The sequence below is a fragment of the Onychostoma macrolepis genome, chromosome 05 (genome assembly GCF_012432095.1).
Source record: "Onychostoma macrolepis isolate SWU-2019 chromosome 05, ASM1243209v1, whole genome shotgun sequence".
NCBI classification, from domain to species: Eukaryota; Metazoa; Chordata; class Actinopteri; order Cypriniformes; family Cyprinidae; genus Onychostoma; species Onychostoma macrolepis.
Genome location: NC_081159.1, coordinates 9,085,001 through 9,108,067, shown reverse-complemented (window position 1 = coordinate 9,108,067; position 23,067 = coordinate 9,085,001). Strand labels below are relative to the sequence as shown.

At 37.6% G+C, this 23,067-nt stretch overlaps 1 protein-coding gene across 4 annotated transcripts in view; it reads right to left on the bottom strand.

The window, feature by feature from the left end:
* The window catches only part of fam172a (family with sequence similarity 172 member A), a 184,480-nt gene that overhangs the window by 102,811 nt on the left and 58,602 nt on the right, over window positions 1–23,067 (bottom strand). For all 4 annotated transcript variants that reach the window (XM_058777456.1, XM_058777458.1, XM_058777459.1 and 1 more), the window contains exon 7: window positions 823–1,038. In XM_058777456.1, the coding sequence (XP_058633439.1) occupies window positions 823–1,038 (216 nt within the window). The remainder of the gene's footprint in view (window positions 1–822; window positions 1,039–23,067) is intronic.

Genomic DNA, 23,067 nt, shown 5'->3' with positions numbered 1-23,067 from the left:
CTGTGTATTGTATAATCTGTAAATACTGTAATAAAAAAAAAAAAAAAAAAAGTTTGACTGTCTGTTGAAGATCCCATTAAAGTTCTGTTTGCTTTAAGATCATTTGCATGCTTTGTACTCTTAAAGTCAACATGAAATAAATTCAAGCTATCTATTTTCTAAATGCATGTTAATGATCTTATTGTGAATTAATCATCTATGCATTTTTAGGACTTAGAATTTTCCAATCATTTAGTCCGCTTAAACCGTAGCCTCCATTTTTGAGAGCAACGGACACATCTCAAAATCTATATAAACATGGATAAACTTACTTTTTTTCAAAAATAAACAACAACAAAAAATAAATTTGCCACTACTTCGGTTTCATCAAGACTTTAAAGGTTGACAAAATTAACATTTAGCAGATATTTGCATTTAAAATTGACTGGGTTTCTTTACTGGAAAAACAGAGCAAATTTATTGATGACTCATCTAGCACTGCACATATTTTTGTCCAATCAAATGCTCTCTAGAATGAAAATGGTTCAAAACTGTGATGAACTAATGCATACTGTCTATTTAAAATAAATAAATGAACGAATAAATAAATAAAGAAGTGACAAGCTAAGTGCATCAAGGAATAAAAACTGTGCTTATCAAGCTGGGTTTTTACAAACAGAGAAAGCGAGATGAAAAATCTGGATGGTGTCCAAACTCTCCACAGCCTCCTGATCACACATGTGTGGCCTACTCACTCAGCTGCCTAAAACCCCCTCTCACCCTCTATTTCACCCCATATTCTTTTCTCTCTCTCCTACCCATCATCCTCCCTCGGCCACTCACTCGTATCGGGATGTGCTCCATCTCTCTTTCCTTCTGTGGGTTGCGATACTTCTCATAAAAGTCCTTCTTTTTCTTGTTCTCCCGCTCTTCCTTCCTCTCTCTCTTTTCAGCCGGCTCATCAGAGGCATCTGGGGACGGTTTCTTGGCTGGATCCGGAACCTTCTCTACCTCCAGAGAGTTCTCGTTGGGGTTCAGCACAATCACCCCGTAGCCCTCCTGAGAGACAAAACACATACAAATGAATAAACAAATAAACAGGCTCCAATGCTCTTTCTGATTGTACTTGAGTTGCCAAAACAAACCGGCCCTTCATAATAAAGCAAGGTGTCCGGGGAGAGGCATGTATGCCAGCGCTGTGAGTCACGGCATTGTGTGGCGTGCAGTAGAGGAGTGAACTGTTGGGAGAGGGATTAGAGCGGCTCTCGATGCGAACGGAGGTCAGTGTTGCTTTCATGTGCGCTCAAATTCAGCTTCAGCCTCAGTTAGCGCGCTGACATTCAGCGTAAAGAGAAATACAGCTACTGAGAAAATCCAGCTTTTCTAATTGATTGCGGAATATACAGGCTTCTGCTATATTTTAAACTGTGCGTATTATTTTTAAGGTGTTTTTTTTTTTTTAAGTCAAAATGATCATATTTTAATTCATCAAAAAATAATTAAACATGACTGTAAAATCGACTTTAAAAATATGCAAATTCACTGTAGTTTTTAAATCAAATAAAACCAAAAACAAGCCAAAAAGCCAAAATAATAAAAATAAATTAATTAATTAAAACAATACACAACAATAACAAAGGAACACATTTAAAGCCTTTAATACTTAATGGTATCAGTGTCTCAGTGGTCTTTTTGGAGAGCAGTCAGATATGAAACATTCTGACGCTTATTCTGCTGCCCAGCTCTAAATAAATGCACAACACACAGCCAATGTCCCGCAGAAGAAAATCAGCAAATCAAAGTTTCTCCCAGACGGCTCAAAGTGAATTCTGATCCCTGCGTATGCTACAAATCTAACTTCAGTGAAAATATGAGTGGGAAAAAAAAACGTTACTACATCTAATTAAGAATTACTATTTTAAATAAATAAATAACTTTCATGAATTAAATAAAATTATTTAAAAGTATAATTATTTCAATGATCTAAAAACTAAAACTGTGCTAAAATATAAATAGCATTTAATCAAAAAAAACATTCATATTAAAAGGTATCTAATCAACAATTCTGAAGCAATAAAACAAGTTTTCTACATATGACAAATGCATTTTTCCCCTACCAACATACAAACTTCAAACAATTTGCATAGCTGCAGCAACAAAGAGACAAAGGTGTAATTTTCAAAACAGCTAATTAAAAATTAAGCTTCTGTCAATAGCAAACAATTATAATTATTTCACATGATGGACTGCAAAGCAAGCATTTTCATGTCTAATCAATACAAATAAGCTCACACCAGCATTTTACTAATACAACTAATAAGAACTAAAAACACTAACAAGATTATTATGTGCTCATTTACAGTTTTAAATACATTTTAAAATCAGAATTTCATTTACAGTTCATTTAAAATGCATGCATATTAAACATTTAACACAAAATCAATGCGATCATTAAATTATAAAACTGTAGCAATTGTAATTCATTTCTGCTGAACTCTGAGTCAGTTTCTGATTAAATAAATGTCATGTTCTTTGAAATCCTGTCAGACAGCCTGTGGTGTGTAAAAGTAGAGGAGGCGTTTATCAGAGTTAGTCTAAACTGACCAGACGTGAGGTTGAAATTTGTAGTTAGTTGTTCCTGTCTGGCAGGCTGGTGTCATATAAGTGATGCCGGCCGGCTCTTACTGTGGTGTTGTGGTTAGACTGTGTGGTGAGAGAGGCTGAGTGCAGCTCGGTGCCACTGCCCACTGGTGGCAGGTTGGATAAATGACCGAGGAAAAGAAACGGTGCTTGATAAAAACCAACAAACTCTCTGTCGCCCATTCTTATCTTTTGTCCTGAAATAATAATGTCTTGAAAGCAGGGGTTATAGAATCATTTGCAGAAATTGACTAAACTGAGCTTAGTTTTGAACTTAGGTTCATGCAATACAACTGGTATCATATTTACCAGATCAATAAAACATCTTTACAGCAATAAATTGCAATTCACGGCATTCTTCACAGTTATTAGGGAATCTAAATTGATAATTCGCACCAAAGTTGTCAAAAATTCAAATAACAGTACTTGACAAGTAAATCAAAGTGCTTAGACAGTTTTTCACATTTTTCAAAAGTATAGCGCTACTAACAATAATTAAAAAAATAATAATTACTTAAAAAAAACATCTGTACATTGCACAATTCAAGCTAAATTTATTTTAAAAAACCGGAAGAGAAAATAAAAAATAAACACAAATAATAATGATAAAAAGTAGTACATGATGATGATCGTTATTATTATTATTATTATAACCTATAGTAAAATAACAATGTTTCAATAATTGGAATAAAAAATAAAATAAAACATTCCATATCAAATAATCAAAAATGCAACATGATGATAATTTATAGTCTTATGGTTCCTATAATTACTGACAAAAAGAAAGCACTCATGGTCAGGTTTTTCTGTTTTTATATTCAGCATTCAAACTTCACAATGTTGTGTGTCCTATTATCTGAAAGACTCTAGAGCCTCTCCCTCTCCGTTACGACGCATTTGCCGTATCCCGGACTCTTCCCATGCCCTCCTGCCCTGGCAGGCACCTCCTCGAGGGGCAAGTGGCGACAGGGTCTGGCCCCTGGGCCAGCGGTCAGCGCAGGTCACCGCAGCCCCTCACTGGAGCTCAGACCCCCATAACCCGCTGCTGGACTGCCTCTTTAGTGCTCTTTTGTCTGGCTGTCTCAAACCGGCCGACTTCTTGCACATAACACAACAATGACTTGATCTCTCCGAGCTGTGACTGACACCGCTGTGACATTCTGGAAAATTCTCCGGGTTCTATTTGTGTGTGTGTGTGTGTGTGTCAGTGTTGTTTTAATTATATGACAAAACAGCTCACCTTTTAAGAACCCAGTTTAAGATGGGGTGAGGGAATGCATAGAGCTTGAGATTAAAGAACCGAGAGCGTTTCTACACTGCCAAACAAACGCTACAAAAGATCCATCACCGTGAAAACCTTCTGCCACAGCGTATTTGCACATTTACTGATACAAACACAAAATCGGACTGTTTGGTTTGATCCGGTTAGGTGCATAATTGATAAGTACAGCAATAATGCCGTGTCCCCCAAATCACCCCTTCTCAAATAAACTCTATTTTGGCTGAAATGAGATGTCGCTAATAATCCTACACCTCTGACGGACAGCCCAGTGTTTTATCTATTTGCGGCCCTTTGTTTGGCTTTGAAGTGAGTGTGTCTCTCTTTTTTGTCTCTTTTCGGTCTCTGATGAACTAAAGCGTGGATTGCTTTGGGCCCAGCGGTGAGAACAACACTTGACGGATACAAAGCACGCTTGATAGCAGTCAGGAGTGTACGTGTTTGTGTGTGTGTGTGTGTGTGTGAGAGATAAAAACGCCACATGAAGTAGTATGTGCTATATGGAGTCAACGTATAACTTGGCACAACACCATGTTTTTGTGTCCTACAACGGGAGCATGTTAACGTGGTAAAAATGCATGCGTGTGCGATCAAAGCGGGAGGTGGTGTTAAAAGCGACGGAGAGACTCTCCATTACAGCATGGCCTTGGCCTGGCCCCCTGTGTCTGTGCGTCGTGTTTTCCGATTGGCTTCTGACTGTGGAAATGCCCACGGCTGAGGAGTCTAGCCAATCGGAGAGGAAGACGCATCAAGGATGGCACGTGATGATTGGCGGAGGGAACAGATGATCTGAGGAGGGTCGGCACATATTTACACACACACAAAAAACTCAAACAGAGATGCGAATTGAAAAAAAGATTTGATTACAAAAACTAAAAAATTACACCCTTAAGCATATCGAGCAAATGTAATAACAATAATAACATTTGCATAACCCTTACGAATACAGAAGCGCAGAAACACACGAGACAAACCAACTGGCCTCCCTCCCACATACTGCGAGACATTCGGTGAGCGGCACTAGCGCGGGTCCATATTACAGTCTTTCATTACAGGTCGGTGTGGTGTGCCCCCTCTAGGTGAATGTAAATCCAGGATACAGTATTATAAACCCGAGCCCTGTGAGGCTGAGATCGAGGCCTGCCTTTCAAGGCCACCTCTACTCCCCGCCCCACAGTTCTGGGTGACCTTGTCTGTCAGCGGTGCTACATGGGCTTCTTTTCTACCGTGCGAGAGGCCATTATCCTTTTCTGTGAGATACCACACACAAACCTCCTCTCTCTTTTTTTCTCTCCGTGAGATTAAGACCGCTTTCACCCCCCAGTTCCTTCTGCTCCTCTATACAAATATACCCGGTCCTGATTGGATGAGACGACACACGCACACACACTCAGTGCTAGAGCTGGGCAGAAAGCTGGTATATACCGTATACTGTCAGCAGGTTGAGATTTTGCTGTACTGTTTAAACAGCGGTACATATTTGCACAGCAAAGACAATCTTTACATTATTTGATTACAAAACGGGACGTGCCCCAAACAAGTTGAGATGAGGAAGAACTTATATAGGAGTGTTGTATGGCTTAACCAAAGAGTTTAGTCATTTACTGTTGCCAAGCAATTACGCAACTAGTCATATTAATACAGAAACCGATGTGTAATCACAAGGTATGCATATATCGGCAGTTTTACTGTGACTTCTGATAAGAATTAAGTATCTTAAAAAAAAATTGTTTTATAATTTGAGATGTAATGGTATTAAATTTCTGGCCAATGTAAATAAGTTGATCATTTCTACGTGATTTTTATTTGATATATTGATGTTTTTCAGCCTGGTCCTCACACGGGCCATGGCATGTAGTGTGACCCATAAAATAATGAAAAAAAATGTATTAATAATATTATTGCACTTTATTTATTTATTTATTTATTAAAATAACTAACTAAAAAAAATAAACTAATTAATCAAGTGTGATAATATTTTATTTTAAAATAAAAAGACAGTATTACATACAAATGCAATTATTTTATAGTAAACTTAATGATAATATTAAAAATATTAACATTTTATTTTTATTTTCATCATTTTCAAACGTAAAATCAGCGAGCTTTTATTTTGGCGGGTTGCCGGCAAGTAAGTATCATGCGCTTCCGGGTTTAGCGCTGCTGATGGAAGAGCGTCAGTGAATGAAATGTCACAGTTTTGCATTGAAAACGGCAGCAGGTAGCCCAGATTATGCTTTCAGTTTGAATAGAAATCTTATACAGTACAGTTTGTCGATCTAAAATGGTAATTGTGCATTAACAGCTGTCAACGCAAATGCGCTGTCAGAACTTATTTACTCAGCGCATTTTTAATTTTGGTCGCGCATGCGGACCTGCGAACCAGTTATGTGCACCCTGTATATATATATATATATATATATATATATATATATATATATATATATATATATATATATATATATATATATATGTATATGTATATGTATATATATATATATATATATATATATATATATATATATACACACACATATATACAGTGTTGGGCAGTAACTAGTTACTAGTAATTTAGTTACTGTAATAATATTACTTTTGCAGTAACTAGTAGTGTAACTAATTACTAATAAGATTTCAGTAATAATATTACAGTTACTTTCCATAAAATAGCTTAGTTACTTAGTTACTTTTGATGCCTCAACCCCGCTGATTTAAAATCTAACAATCGAATTATTCCTAGATTTATTTTCATCATTTTCATGACTCGCACATGCATGTGATGTCCCCACTAGTCCCCAGTGCAGCAGGCAAGCTTGGAATATGGAAAAGCTTACATTCAGCAGATAGAAATATTGCATTATATTGATTTTGTCAGGAAAAAAGATCTGTTGTGTAAGTTGTGGCTTTACTTTACTCTGGCATTACATCCCTCTGATCAGCATGTGGTACATTATATTAATATAATTTAAAAAAAATTTTGGGAAAATTAAACGGTTTCTTACAAACTCATGTGATTTGATAAAATACATAACGAAATTTAAATCGCATATGGGTAACGGAAAATTTACTTCAAGCTACACATGACAATTAATGAGATGAATACAACACTTCTACATAAATGCCACTATCAATCACTATTGAGTGTTGGTAATAACTTCTGACTGCGATCCAATGTGGATTTTGGTCAAATGATGAGGCAGAAATATGTTGTTAGTAACATTCTAGAAGAATTTTTTTAAATTTCATCTGGAACTAGTAACTAGTAATGAGTAATATATTACATTCTTTGAGTAACTAGCCCAGCACTGCATATATATATATATATATATATATATATATATATATATATATATATATATATATATATATATATATGCACACACAAAAGTCAACATCTGAAGTGGATCAAAGTCCTAAAACTGAAAATGCGTTCTTGTCTTAGGACAACTTTGATGAACTTTTGATCCACTTCAAATGCTGACTACAGTGTGTATGTATAAGTCCGTTTTTAAACATTTTCAAAAATCAAGTCTTTTCATTGTGCATTCCAATTTATCTCAATCAAACTGCAGTTGGGTTATTTTGATTAGGTTAAAAAATTTTAAAAAAAAAATAAAGCTAACTATTACTATTATACACATATATACACAGTCATGGCTAAAAATATCTGCATTGTTAATCCTTTTGATTTTTGATTTAAAAAAAAATTCACAAAAATCTAACCTTTAATTGGATAATAAGAATTTAAAATGGGGGGAAATATCATTATGAAATGTTTTTTCTCAAATACACGTTGGACACAATTATTTGCACGCCTAGAAATTCTTATGAGTAAAACATCTCTGAAGTATATTCCCATTCATATTCACAATTTTGAGCACTCCAGGGTGATTATGAACATGAAATTATCCAGCCATGGCTTCCTGTTTCAAAGAAATATAAATAGGAGGGAAAACAAAGCCCAAATTCCCTTAATCATCCATCACAATGAGAAGAACCAAAGAATATATTTCTGATGTGCAGCAAAAGATAATTGAGCTTCACAAATTAGTGAAGTGTCTTTAAGAAAAGAGCTAGAGCAGTGAAAATTCCCATTTCCACCATCAGGGCAATAATTAAGAATTTCCAATCAACATAAAATGTTACGCAACTGCCTGGAAGAGGATGTGTGTCTATATCGTCCTACTGCACGGTGAGAAGGAGAGTTTGAGTGGCTAAAGACTCTCCAAGGACCACAGCTGGAGAATTGCAGAAAATAGAAAAAAAATTGTCAAACAGCACTTACATCACTACATGTTGTTTGGGAGGGTTTCAAGAAATATTCTCATAGCTCATCCAAAAACAAACTCCAGCATATTCAGTTATCAGACACGACTGGAACTTCAAATGGGACCGGCTTCTATGGTCAGATGAAACTAAAAAATGAGCTTTTTAGCAGCAAACACTCAAGATGGGTTTGGTGAACACAGGGATAAAAAGTACCCCGTGTGTACAATGAAATATACTGCTGTATTTTTGATGTTGTGGGCCTATATTTCTGCTGGAGGTCCTGGACATCTTGTTTAGACACATGGCATCATGGATTCTATCAAATACCAACAGATAAAAAAAATCAATAAGTGACTGACTAGAAATCTTATAACGGGCCATGTTTGGATCTTCCAACCGTACAATAATCCAAACACAAACCTCAAAAACAACAAAAATGGGTCACTGAGCACAAAACCAAGCTTCTGCTATGGCCATTCCAGTCCTCTGACCTGAACCCTATAGAAAATGAGTGGGTGAACTGAAGAGGAGAAGCACCAACATGGAGCTGGGAATCTGAAGGGTCTGGAGTGATTCTGGATGAAGGAATGGTCTCTGATCTCTTGTCAGGTGTTCTCTAACCTCATCAGGCATTATAGGAGAACATTTAGAGCTGTTAAACTGGCAAATGGAGGTTTCAAAAAGTATTGAATAAAAGGGTGCCGTTAATTGTGGCCAATGTGTATTAGAGAAAAACATTTATTTCTAGGGGTGTCAACGTTAACGCATGCGATTAAATCAAACATTTATAACGCATTAATATTTTTTTAACGCAAATTAATCGTTTGATAAGGTTTGACTCCAACTTCTTCCCATCATCGCAGTGCGGAAGGTTATCTATCATTGTGTGATGAGGGTACAGTGAATCAGTGTTGCCAGGGTCGCGGCACAAGTGGGCTATTTTGAAAATACAGTCGCGGGGAAAAAATTACAGAGCCGTGGGTTGCGGTTTTTTGGGCTACTTTTATAATGTACCGCGGCCGACCAAAGTGTATATAGACAAATAAAAATTCAAATATATCCTTTTACTAATGTGTATTATACTTGGAATGTATCCCTGGCAACTTAAGAACGGAGAGGCGTGAGTTTCAGCCAGATCATACATGTTAAGGCTTTTACACAGCCAATGTGTGTTAGAGAAAAACATTTATTTCATAATGATATTTCCCCCCATTTTAAATTCTTATTATGCAATGAAAGGTTAGATTTTTGTGAATTTTTTTAATAAAAGATCAAAAGGATTAACAATGCAGATTAATTTTCACAGCGTTCTTTGATCATATTTACCAAGGGTGCCGATATTTTTGGCCATGACTGTGTGTGTGTGTATATATGTATATATATATTTATTAGTTATTTATATAACTGTTAGTTAATAATGGTAACTTTAATGTAAAAACTGTGGAAACTATATATCCAGTAACAATAAAAAAAATTCCACTTATAAATAAGAATAAGAATAGGAGTAAGAGTAAGAATAAGAGAATATCCAATTACGATAAATAGCAATAAAATATCCAATTATAATATATCATAAAAATTTTTAAAAATCCAAAATCACCAAAATATTGTGCATTACATTTCGTAATATTAGTCATATAGTTTTATGAGTAGATATAACTGATTTCAGATTTGTTATTATTATCTTTTGGCTTGAGAATCTCTAGTTTTAAACACAAAGAGAAATAATCAAATCAAATAAATAATTGTTCATGCGTTCAATTTAATTCACATACACGTATTATATAAAATGATTCACATGCATACCTCCCACCCATACACAGCAGGAATCAGGAAAGACCTACAGTACATCTGCATGCGTTACATTATTTGGATGGACTTTCAGGGCCTCGTAAATGTCCATTAAATGACTGTGAAGCATAGGATCTTTGGAGATTTTAAAATCTATACAGTAAATTACTGCGTGTAGAAGCGGGGAAGAGGAAAGACATAAGCCAGGCTTTGAGCGGCACAGCTGACTGAGACGCATGGCTGTGATTAAGCTGTCCCGCTGTTTACAACACTGTAGTTACAGCTCGGGGCTTTGGCTTTATCAAAGAGATGTTGGGAAACCTCGCTCATGATCGAAGACACACACACACACCCGCACACACATATACAAACACACACATCTGCTTTCAGTGAGCTGTGCAACCCCTTGAGGGCAAGAGAGACATGGAAAGAAAGAGGGGAAAGAGAGAGAGACTAAACGAAACAGTGAGTGAGGGAGGGAGAGAGAAAGATGGCAAGCAGGGGTGGTGTAGCATTAATCATTGTGCAGGTGGAATTTGTCAGAGCTATCGATTGTGTAAATAAATGTTACAGAAATCATTTGTCAACTTTTTACAGGAGGGCAACGTGTCAATCGCTCAGAAGGAAGTGACTCTGGCAGAAGGGAAACACCGTTTACCACTATAGAAACAATGCTGACCTACAAACAGACTAAATACCTACAATACTGACATCCAAATACACAACCTTTGACTGTATTGATCTGCTGAAGAATTAAGGGATGAGAATATTATATATATATATATATAAAATATATGTATATGTACACATACACACACGTCAACATTTGAAGTGGATCAAAACTACTGCTGTCAAATGATTAATCGCATCCAAAATAATTTTTGTTTAAATAATATATGTGTGTACTGTGTATATTTATTGTGTATATATAAAACAAACACATGCATGTATATATTTAAGAAAAATATGTTATGTTTATATATTAAATATTTATATATAATATAAATATATAAATGTATATACATGTAAATATTTTCAAAATATATACTCTATGCATGTGCATTTATATATATATATATATATATATATATATATATATATATATATATATAATAAACAGTACACATATTATGTAAACAAAAACTTATTTTGAATGCGATTAATCGTGATTCATCGTTTGACAGCACTAATCAAAACCTTTCAAAGTTCTAAATAATTGTCAAAATAAAATACAATACAATTTTTTATAAATAAATAAATAATATTAATACAGACATAAATAATCATGGATTAAGTCAAGCTCCTGTTTTCATTTGTTTGACTAAACTTTATGACTTGTAAATACATTATTAAAGTAAAATGGATTTAAACTGTATTTTTACTATAAAATATAAAAATACATATAGAACATGAATTATTATATATGTATGCATTTATATTTTTTAAATAAATGCAAATAAATAAATAAATGGTAACACTTTAGAATAGGGAACACATATTTACTATTAATTAAGAATTTTCCTTCAAACTCCTTATTTGCTGCTTATCAATAGGAAGTTCAAAAGGTAGTTGTTAAGTTTAGGTATGGGGTAGAGTTAAGGGATGTAAACTATGGTTATGCAGAATAAGGCATTAATGTGTGCTTTATAAGTACTAATAAACGGCATGTAATATGCATGCTATAGTTTAATAGTAAGAATTGGTCCTTAAAACAAAGTGTTACCAAATAAATACATACATATATGACACCATCCATTGGATCCAGTTGCACATGTACAGTAGCATTAGTAGCAGGTGTGGCAGTACTGAGGTCCAGAGGTGTGTTTATTGTATGGGGGCGGAGGAATATGAATGATTGAGCAATGCAGTGGGCATGCCTTTAGCTTCATGATTTATATTTCTATATTGTTTACCCCCTGCACACACATACATTTTTAATGAGGGAGATGGGTGGTATAGATCAGTGATAGCTGGCCCATGATATCTCAAACTGTTCCATATACAAATTACCATACACTGAAAGGGAGGAGACGGTGTGACTTGATTCCAAAAGGGTGAGATGGAAAGGGCATTTGCTTTGACAGGTTAACGGTACTGTATGTGATTAGTGGTTTATTACAAGGCTGTCAACATATGCACAGATGTGTGACAACACTATTAAACATGTATACATTAAAAGTCACGCAGCATAAAAGCTAAGGTAGTTTTTGGTTTGCATGTAGACACTTGTTGAGGCTGTTTTTTCAGTTCAGCCTATAAAAACAAAAGAACAAAAAAAAAAAATTGCAATGCAATGATAAAATAAAATATTCAATTTAGTTTTGTAGCTGTATAATCAGGACCTTTAGAGACACTGGCCTGTTTACAGTCAGAATACACATGCTCATAATCAAACTCCACTGGACCAAACTAACTAAAGTCTATGCTGATTTAAACAACGTCCAACACTGCAGGCCACATTGAGGCCATAAAAAGAGCATTAGCGCTAAGCCAGACATTTAGCAACTGACCAGAGGCTAAAGGCCTCTTGAGTGGAACAGCGTTCTCAAACTTCATATTCCTGTGTAATCTATCTCTGGCTGAGTATGAATAATGAGTTTCCTACAGGGTATTAATCTTACTGACCACCACTGACTGTGGCCACCCCCTGAGGTCAAGGGTTAAAGTGGAATCCCTTGACCTCTACTTTGTTATTGTGGCCCTGGAGAAGGAGAGCTAAAAGACGTACTGGTGGTCTCCAAGGTGACACTGATCATTGGATTAAATGAGAATATATTACAGTGAAATATTACTTCCCATGTGATGTTGAAGGATTTCACCTATAAACGAGAAGGATTACCATATCTATGTATTATCATCAAAAGGAAACGCATCTGCTCTGTTCCAAAACTTAGCTGAGCTGCCCACAGAGGCTGCATTTTAAATCACCATAGTTTCTCCAACACAAAAGCTGTACCAAAAATCATGCTGCATTCCAAGTAAGTCAAATTTTAAGGCGGCAGTCCATGTATCCTTTGCAATGAAGGAAATCTCTGAATTTATAGCACTGAGAAAAGTAATTGTGGATGAAGCAAGGGTATACTTGCACTTCAGTTAATAGCAGAAAATAGTATTTATATATATATTAGACAAGTGGTTTTCAAACTTGTTCCTGGGGACCCACAGCTCTGCACATTTTGCATGTCTCCCTAATTTACACACCTGATTCAGATCATCAGCTCATTAGGAAAGAGCTCCATGAACTCAAATGAGTGTGTCAGATAAGGGAGACATGCAAAACGTGCAGAGCAGTGGGTCCCGAGGAACAGGATTGAAAATCATTGCATTAGACTACTGGACTACTAGCTTAGCAACATGCTAACAACAAACTCTCCCTTGTGTTCCACGTGTGAAACACTATGTGTGTTGCATGTGGTGCAGTTGTCTAAAAAGAGCATTCCAAATCAGTCACCAACTTTCATTTTAGTTAGGATACCATCTTAAAAGTCAGCAGCCTATGTAGAAAACTATGCAGCTCAATAAGTTTTGGAGCAAAGATTTTCAAACAAACTTTTGGCTGTATAATAAAGACAAATACACTTCACAACTGACTGCATGTGCAGTGAGAACACCCCCTTTCCCATAAACATGAATACAACAATGGCACAAAGGATAAAAAAAAAAAAAATACCATTAAAAAACCTAAAGAAACTTTTTGAACTTCACCTGTTGGCTCTTTTTTTTATGATTTATTTTATTTTATTTTTTACATATTGCCTACTCATAAATCATAACACTGGGTAATTAATCAAACTGTCAAAAAGAGGACAGGAGAAGAACATGTGGAGGTCGAAGGTCATCGCCAGACCAATGGAGGTCAGGGTCACACCACATTCCTCATTATCAAGTTGGGATGAGAGAAGGCCGGAGCAAACAAAAGCTAAGCAGATGGAGAAGGACGAAGAGCGAGAAAAGAAGCAAAAAAAAAAAAAAAAAGAAAGAGGGAGAAGAAAGGGGGAAAATGACAAAGAAAAGTGAAAGAAGCTGTCAGCTGCCTGCAAATGAAGATGGGGAACTGATTCTGAAAGGGAAGGCTGCGGGGAGAGAGAGAGAGAGAGAGATAAAAAAAAGAAACAAGAGAGAAAAAAAGAATGAGAAAGGGAAAAAAAGAAAACTACAAGATGTTTCTGCCATATAGACACAAAATAGGGTGGAGAGTGGAGGATTGCCAGCGGTCTCAGAAGCCCCCCATCACACACACGCAGCTGACAGAGACGTGAGGAATCAGTAGTGGCAGATATGATTGTTATCTGCTTGTCTCTGGTCTTCTGAGAGAAAGGATAAAGCGAAGCGATACCTTTCTCTCCAGACGGCAGATCAAGCCTCTAAAGACAGTTAGCAGGTTCAAAAACACAGAGGTCAGTCTTGTTCAATATACAAACCCTACTGCCGCAGATAAGATGAGTGCTCATGATAGCACCAACAAAGGGAGAAAAAAGATGTAAGGGAACATAGAGATGACATTTTGCGGTGACGGCTGTCTACATTTCAGAATGAAATTGTGTATTATATGAATAAAGTACAGGGTCTTTATAAAGGTAACACATACGAAGGTACATCAGGCCTAAATCAGATCCTCATCAAAGTGTCTTGTGAGCAACTGAATATGTAATTACCAAAACATCTCCCATTTTTTCATTGCTAAGCTTCATTGGGAGGCAAAGTAGTACTTAATAGTGTACTTCTAGGGGGAGAGAGAGAGAGAAAAAAATCTGTCAACATTTACTCAGCGTTATGTCATTTCAAACCATTATGACTTCATTTCTTCTGTTGAAAGCGTTGGTTGCTCTTTATACGTAAATGGAATGAATGGTGACTAGATTTCAGGCTTCAAAAACTAAGCAAAAGCACCATAAAAGTATCATAAAAATGGTACAAAAACTCATATGATACTAATGACATTATATGATACCTTTTTTGTTTGTTTGCTTTGACATTCCAAGTCCTCATTCACTTTACATGGAAAAGAGTGGCCAGGACATTCTTCAAAAAAATCATGTTTTGTGTTCTCCAGAAGAAAGTGAGTAAGTCACTGAGAATCAGTGAAGCTATTTTTGCTGCACACTGTGCACTGAATTTACCAGAAAATATGATAAAACGCTAAAACCTATTTACCCTGTAAAAAAGAGTGTAATTTTAACTGTAACATTTTGTAAAAACAGGAACAAAAAAGAAGAAAAAAAAAAAGTTAATAGGTAAAAAGTAAGTTCCCGTAATATATGCAGGGAAAAACTGTAAAAGCTCTAACCAGACATTTCATTTAATGTTACAGTAAAACGCTGTTAATTGTACAGTTTTTAGAAGTGAAAAAAGAACAAATCAATGTATAATTTACAGTCAAAAACTGTAAACTGATATTCCCAGAATTACTTGCAAGACACTCCACATTTGAAAGTATTTTGTGTAAATAATGTTTCACAACATATTTGTTATCTGTTATGTATATTAGGGTTTTATGTTACATCATCAGTTGTTTAATGAATGTTTATTGCATTATTAAAGTGTTGTGTGTTACCATGACGGTGTTTTATGTTTGGGTGAATGACTCCGTGCACCTTTTGTATATTAGTATATACTTCACCTAAATTGTGTCATCATTTACTCACCCTCATGTCGTTCCAAACATGTATAAGTTTCTTTCTCATGTTGAACACAAAACAAGATATTTTGAAGAACCAAATAGTTGTTGGTCCCATTGACCTCCGTAGTATGGAAGTCAATGGGGACCATCAACTGTTTGATTCCCAGCATTGTTCAAAATATCTTCTTTTATGTTCAACATATGAAAGAAATTAATACAGGTTTGGAATGACAAGAGAGTGAGTGAATGATGACAAAATCTTTGGGTGAACTACCCCTTTTATGTGATTTCATGTGTGAAAGACTCTTATAAATAGCCAGGATACCAAGATAAAGTGTATCGGAGAGTAGCATTCTGCTGGTCATGTGACCAACAACATGGCCACCCCATGTGCCAATTGCTCAACACAAAATAAAACAGCTTTAGGCTACTGATACAACTGCAGAGTGGTTTGTTTGGACTTTCAACACACAGAATTTGCAACTTATATTAGCCTAGCCACAACTAAGTGTCCTAGGTTTGTCCTGTCTACCCTGTCTATCAAAACTAGCAGCATATCACCATTCTGCAAATCTTTAAACCAGTTAACTTCACACAAACCCTCTCTACTTAAACAACACGCATTCATTACTCCGAAATCAGTACAAACACAGAAGGACAAGAATGGCTACCTGGCAAAATGATGCATGGAACGTGAGCTAGTGAGAGAGAAAAAATATATATCAGCAAAACAATTTAAAAAGTGCATATGCTACGCAACTCCTGATATTACCATCTAATCCCACTCCACCACACGAAAGCTGAATTCTCAGCCGGTTCTCTATCAAAACATCACTCCTGAACGAGACATGGACCACTGCGCAAAATTAGCTGTCACCCTTTCCTCAAAATCTTTGTTAATCTCGTTTCCAGTGTTTGTGGATTTATCAGCACATGCATCAATGTCAGCTCCTTGGTTACTGAGGCGCACTACACGGGAGAAGATATAATTAAAACTGTTTGGGTGCCGAGCAAGGGGAGGGGTGAGGGTGGGCGGGCGGCAATGCAACATTGACGTCTTGTTTGCTTCGTCTTCGTCTCCTTACCCCTTGAGAGTCTCACACGCATACAGCCGGCGATAACAAATACACCGGTAGGATGAATTCGCCAGCTCTGACATCTCAGGTCAGCGAGTGGCAGCACTTTAATGATGGACGTTTGTCCGAGAGTCCATCCAATGCTTTGCTTCAGCCTTTAAATATCTATATAAAAACAAAACTTCTAGTAAAGCCATCAAACTGACTATTAAATGTCTCATTATTGTGTCAGAAAATGTAGCAGAGCAAAAAAAAAAAAAAAAAAAAAAATGAAAACACAAATAAACATATTGACAACAAAACAACCCTCTTCAGACAAGTCCATAGTTTCGAAACAATAACAGTTTCGTAGTATCTGTGGCATTCACAAATAAGCGGTCTGCAGCTACTTAAACTTTGTGCTTTCCCTCCCAGCCTCCACTAACCAGCAATTGTGTCTTTTCTTTCTATTTCTAGTACCTGCCAAAGAAGTGCACACATTAACAATTCAAAACCCCCAGTCTACAGTTTCTGGGACCAGGAGCATGAAATGTCCCAGAGAGTCCTCCCTGAATGTGGCCACAGCAGCACACAGACCCGGTGGCTCGATGACACCTTGCCAGACAGGATACATGATCACAAGAGACAGACACTGAAAAATAGACTCGTATGTAAAATACATTCAGTTGTGGATGGGGGGAGAAAAAGTTCAGCATACACTGAGACAAGCTCCCCAGAGTCGAACGTGTGCAGGTGAGGTGAGTGTTTGCGAGAGAGAACTCCTTTTTAAGTTACACATACACTCACACAATCACATCCAAAGAAACTTGGTGTGTTTATGTAGTAAAGTAAGATAAATAAATCATATTCCAAGGTAGTGTATAACTTCTCATATTTGCTAAAAGATGCTGCTGACTGGCACAGGAAATCGTGTGAATACCTTCTAAAATTTTAAATGTATAAAAGAAAATTAAACATTCTGATTTTAAAACTGTCACTCTGTTGTGTCATTTTCAATCATTAAACTCGTTTGAAAAAAACTCACTTGCTCTCTAACAAGGTTAAGCTGTGGATTTTGGGGACAGAAATTCTTAAACATGCAAACAAAAAATACAAACGTTGAAAAATTAAACTTATTGGGAAGAAGGACTTAGTAAGTTTTTTTGAAATACAATTGAATACAAAGGGAAGGCCAAAATAGGAAGAAAAGAAATCCTTGCAAATTTAACCTTTCAACACTCATAAATTAGGAAGAAGAAATTAAAGAGGAATTTTCTATTTAAAATCATACTAGAGAACACAGAAGTCCCTCTAACTCACTCATTTACAACAATGCACGTACCATTGAAATGTGAAAGTTGGACTACTTTTCTAGGTGGGTGGACTTGAGACTTTTGCATTACCAACTAATTCCTGTTCCATCATATCCGTTCTTGGTGTCCTTGTGTGGATATTGTTAAAAGACTCTTAACTTCAGTCAAGCCAGTCTCATGCTAACACATTTGTACCCATCGCAATTCCATTTTTCCCCCCATTTTAGACAAGTGAAAATCATTTTCTGTGGTAATCGACAGCATTGAGTCACAACATTCCTTTACATGTGCACCTTGAACAAAAAGAAGCACCGGCCTCTGTGACACTAAGCCGGTAAGTGAGTTAACAACGTGCACTTGAGGCATCTTTTTCATCCTCAACACTCCTCTTCCTCTTTCAGATCTGAACACACAGACGCCTCTCTCTCAGTACAGCCAATAATCAATGCCATTTCAGGTCAACCCTCCGCCGAGCTTCTGACCAGACCTCTCGCTTTCATTCCCTGCCGGCTGGGTACGGGTAGGCTCATTAAAAGTTCAGAGTGGCTTACTTGCTGAAGCATTCATCAGCTCTAAATAAACAAGCTCTTTGGAGGGCAGGACAGCTTCTTTGGCTGCAGCGGCTAGACTCTGCAGAGCTTTAATTAAATTGGCAGGCCAGGAAGCGGCAGAGCGGGAGGCCACGCAGAGGCCATCGCGCGAGGGCAGGCGCTGCGATCTTTGGCCAGTCGAGGCCCTAAGATCTCATGTTCGCCGGCAGAGACACCAGGAATCTCTCTTTTCCCGTCTCTGTCCATCTCTCGGTGATGAAGGAGGACAGAGCTTTAAGTGTACGTCGCCGGTGTGGCGGGTCACTTATTCCCCTCTTCATTAGCGAGAAAATGGACTCTCGTAAACGCTTGTTAAAATCCCTACCTACACTCCCCCGGTTAATGCCGGCCATCCATTTGTGTCTGTTTTAGCCGCCTGACAATGCTTTACGGGAAGATTAATTGTCCTGTGTCAAGCGACGACCAACCCCTGTCTCTCTCTCATTTCCTTTCTTCTCAGCCACAGATGCAATAATGGAGCCCGTCTTTGTCGTAACAGTGTGATTAGCACCCAAGAAAGAAAAAAAAAATAAGAAGAAAAAGAAGGGTGAAAGAATAGGAGAAAAGAAGAGAGGGACAATGGGAAGAAACACTGCCCTTCACAACTTTACACAAACGTGGATTTGGACCTGCAAATCTGAAACACTTGATGACATGAAGTGGGGTTATTAATTAACGAGGGGGGCAAGAGAACGTACTGAATCGCTTATTAATATCGGCCATTTCTTTATTTATTTTTCTCAAACGACACATTATTTCCCCATTTGTCGAGACTGACGGGGGGAGCGGCGGACCCTGGGTGCGTTCCGTCATCTCGGGCCCTCCGGCCATCCCTCTTGCTTATAGAAGTGACAATGTAAAGTGCCCGTCTCACTCCCTGAGCTGAAGATAATGGCTGCTCATTACCTGGCCATTCCCAGACACGGCCGCGCTCCGAAGCGATGAAACGCAAGCCTCGCACGGCCTTACAGAAGCAGGGGAGTTGCCCATGAGAGTTTGATTGAGGACAAAATACCCCTCTTTTATTCTTGTCTATTTCTCCACTCTTTCTTTCCCAGCCTGATTACTCCGAGGGAAGCCCGACTCGCAGGCAATCCCTTTTTCCAGCATGTCCCCCCGCCACCCCCGAACAAAAAGAAAAAACGAGTGAGAGGGCCACTGAAGGAGGAAGGAGGGGGGCCGCTGGGTGACTGGGTGCTGTCTCATTAAAAGCTGGCGATTGTCTAATTGTCTCAAGCGGACCTCCGAGAGACTAGTATATTATACTCATCGCAATTAACCAAACAAAAGAGTTTAACCGCCCAGGCACTGGGGCCTAGGCAGAGACACGAAAGAGAAGAAGGTATTCCGGCACGGCTGCGAAACGAGGGGAGGGGCCAAATTTGGGTCTTTGGACGGGAGGGGGACATGGCCCCGATTGGCCAGATGTCTCAAGGAGATGGCTACGAGGAGCGGCCGGCCCGCAGAGAAGGGGTGGGGGGTGGGGATGGGGGATGTGTATGGGGGGGTGGTTCTCGCTCAGGCCACAAGCATGTGCTCATTTGCGGCACACCTTTGTGTCGGACCTGTCTGTTTACAGCTCAGGCATGGGCCTAAACACTCCCAGCCTCCATTCACACCACTCGCCTTTCAGCCCTCACAGAAGCAGCCCCTTAAACCCACTTCACTACCATTTTCCCTCTCTCTCCCATCTCCTTTTTGTCCTCTCTTCCATTACATCAAACGCAGGAACAAAGGGCGCAGAACAGAAACCTCGGCAGCAGAATAGACCCATCACAAATATTAATTTGAAAAGGTGTTGAAGTGCAGAATCTACTTTTATGCACAAGGACAACTTGGGATCTCTTTTTTCCCTCGTTCCCCCCACCCTCCCGCTCTCTTCTTCAGCGGGGGGATTCTTTATGAGCTGCAATGAGCTTGGTTTTCAGCTGCGAAAGAAGAGGCAAAGAGGCTGGGAGTGCAATTATCCATCAGCAAAGGCTTCGGATTCAGACAGGCTAAAGACTCCACACTGGCCATTATGAGAGAAGGAGCTGTGAGGCTGCATTCACTCCTGCACATCTATTAAAGTGCAGAGGACAGACACGCTCGCACACACACACCGTCCCACATACAAACTCACTATCGGACATGCTACCATTTGACAAAAAGCAAAAAAGACAAATGACAACAATTTCATTGTATAACCCAATATAAGCTCTTTTTTCCATCAGAAATGTCTAAAAAAAAAAACTGTTACTACCAGATAAATTTACCTGAGAAGTGAAGCTGTGTAAAATAAGACTTGATTTCAGATCATGTATCATGAATGAACTTTTCTTACTCAACTGGCAAATAGGGGAATATGTTATAATTAGATTCAATTTATTAACATTACAACTTGAAATGCTAAAAAAGGTTTTTATATATGATTAATATATTCTCAAAAGGTATTGCTCTCTTACGTCATGATACCGAACTGAAAAGCATTTCCACAAACGTTAAGCGTAAAGTGTTCTTTTTTTTAATAGTGCAAACCTTACAGATTTGTTAGATTTTATAGATATTAAATATGTGGAAAAAATTAGACTGCATTGGATATCAAGACTTGAAATAAATAAAGAAACATCAAAAAAAAAAAAGTAGTAAAGAATGGGGTACTTTTGAGTTAGTTTTATAGTGCTTTTGCATTCCTTTTTGCTTGAAAAGCTTGAAAGCTAGTCACCATAAACTTGGAAAAGAGCGACCAGCACAGTATTAAAACCTTTCCTTTTGTGTTGTAGAGAAAAAACGTTTGGAATGACATGACAGTGAGTAAATGATGACAAATGTGTTTTTTAGGTAAACTATCCCTTAAAGAATGAGAATTATCTATTTACACTCATGCAATATTTATCCAGATGCTGTGGATGATAATGCAAAAGGGAATTTAAAGCCATTGGATTAGGTAATTAAACCCACCCCATGTCTTTGTGTAAGATGTTGTTTCCGAGCGTTTGACTGTCTAAACTGGCAGAGGGCGAGAGATACAGAGTTGAAAAGTTGAATCTGCCTGTGAGAACTGCCATTTGTGTAGCTCATGTTCTCAGGGTCAAGCTCATCATCCAGAGAGAGGATTTTCTCAAGGAAGTGAAATAAGACTGGTCAATATAATAATCATGTGGAGTCACTCAATGAGAATGTGTATCTTAGGTTTGTCTTTCTCTCTCTCTCTCTTTTTACTCTATTATCCTCCTGATAAAGCACTAATTAAATGAATCTAACAACAAAAATGGAAAATTTCACCCATGTCAACCCAACGACCAGTACTAGTGCTCAGAATCCATGTTTTTCTCTAGCTTAAACACAAGAAGATAAATCAAGAAACAGGCTAATTTTCGTATCATCTAGATCCTGCTTTGTAATGCTGTAAACGTGGAGTGCATGGAGCTCCAGATTTCTGATCGAAAACAGAACTGCCACAGCTAAGATCAAACCATCTCTCAGCGTGTTGGCGGCCCCAATGGCTGGGGCCCCTCCACGGGACCCAACCTCCAAGCACTGATCTCTGGGGCACGACAAAACAGCCAGCAGGGATCTCCATCTTATTCAAAGCATTAACCATCCCTCTATCCCTCCCTCTCTTCTTTTCAAACACATACACACATACAATTACTGGTAATCTGCTTAGTCCGGTAGACCGGGGTGGGTTTGCTAACATTTGCGGCAAACAGTTCTTTTTGAAGAGAAGCGAAAAGAAGGAAAGGCGGTTGAGGTCTCCAGGTGTCCGGTAATAGTCCGTAGAATTGGTTATTATTTGCCTCAGCCGCACACTAAGACTTAAATATTTCACACACTATATTTGTTCGGTGTCCAGAGAGGCCAAAATAAGAGGGAGAAAAGAGGAAACACAAAAAGCAAAACTATCACTGCCTTCAGGATTCATCAAAGAGCAGAATGATGTGAGAGACAAAGGAGAAATGAAATATAGCTTCTTTTTTTCTTTCTAAAAGCTCATTCCACTTCTCATTTCAGTGGCTACATGTTACAAGTCTTGATTCTGTCTCAATTCTATATATAAAAAGTTTTTTTTTTTAATCTCCTTTCAGAAAGAGTTATATTGCTGGGTGGAACATTCCATACCTCTGGTATTATACAGTAGTGTCCAGCTATATTATTCATACAACATCACTGTTTCCAACGTATGATATCATTCAAAAGTTTGGGGATGGTAATTTGTTTTAATGTTTTTAAAAGCGCAAACTCACAAAGCTGAATTTTACAGCAGCAGTTATTCTAGGCTTCAGTGTCACATGATCCTTCAGAAATCATTCTAATATGCTGATTTGGTGCTCAAGAAACATTTCTTGTTATTACCAATGAAAACCATTACCGTGCTGGTTAATATTTTACTGTGATATTTTTTTTTTTCGGGATTCCTGATGAATTTGTATTTGAAAGAGAAATCTTTTGTAACACTAGAAATGTACATATTTTTGGTCACTTTTGATCAATTTAATGCATAATCAAGCTGAATAACAGTGTTCAAAAAAACTGGTAACACTATTTTAAG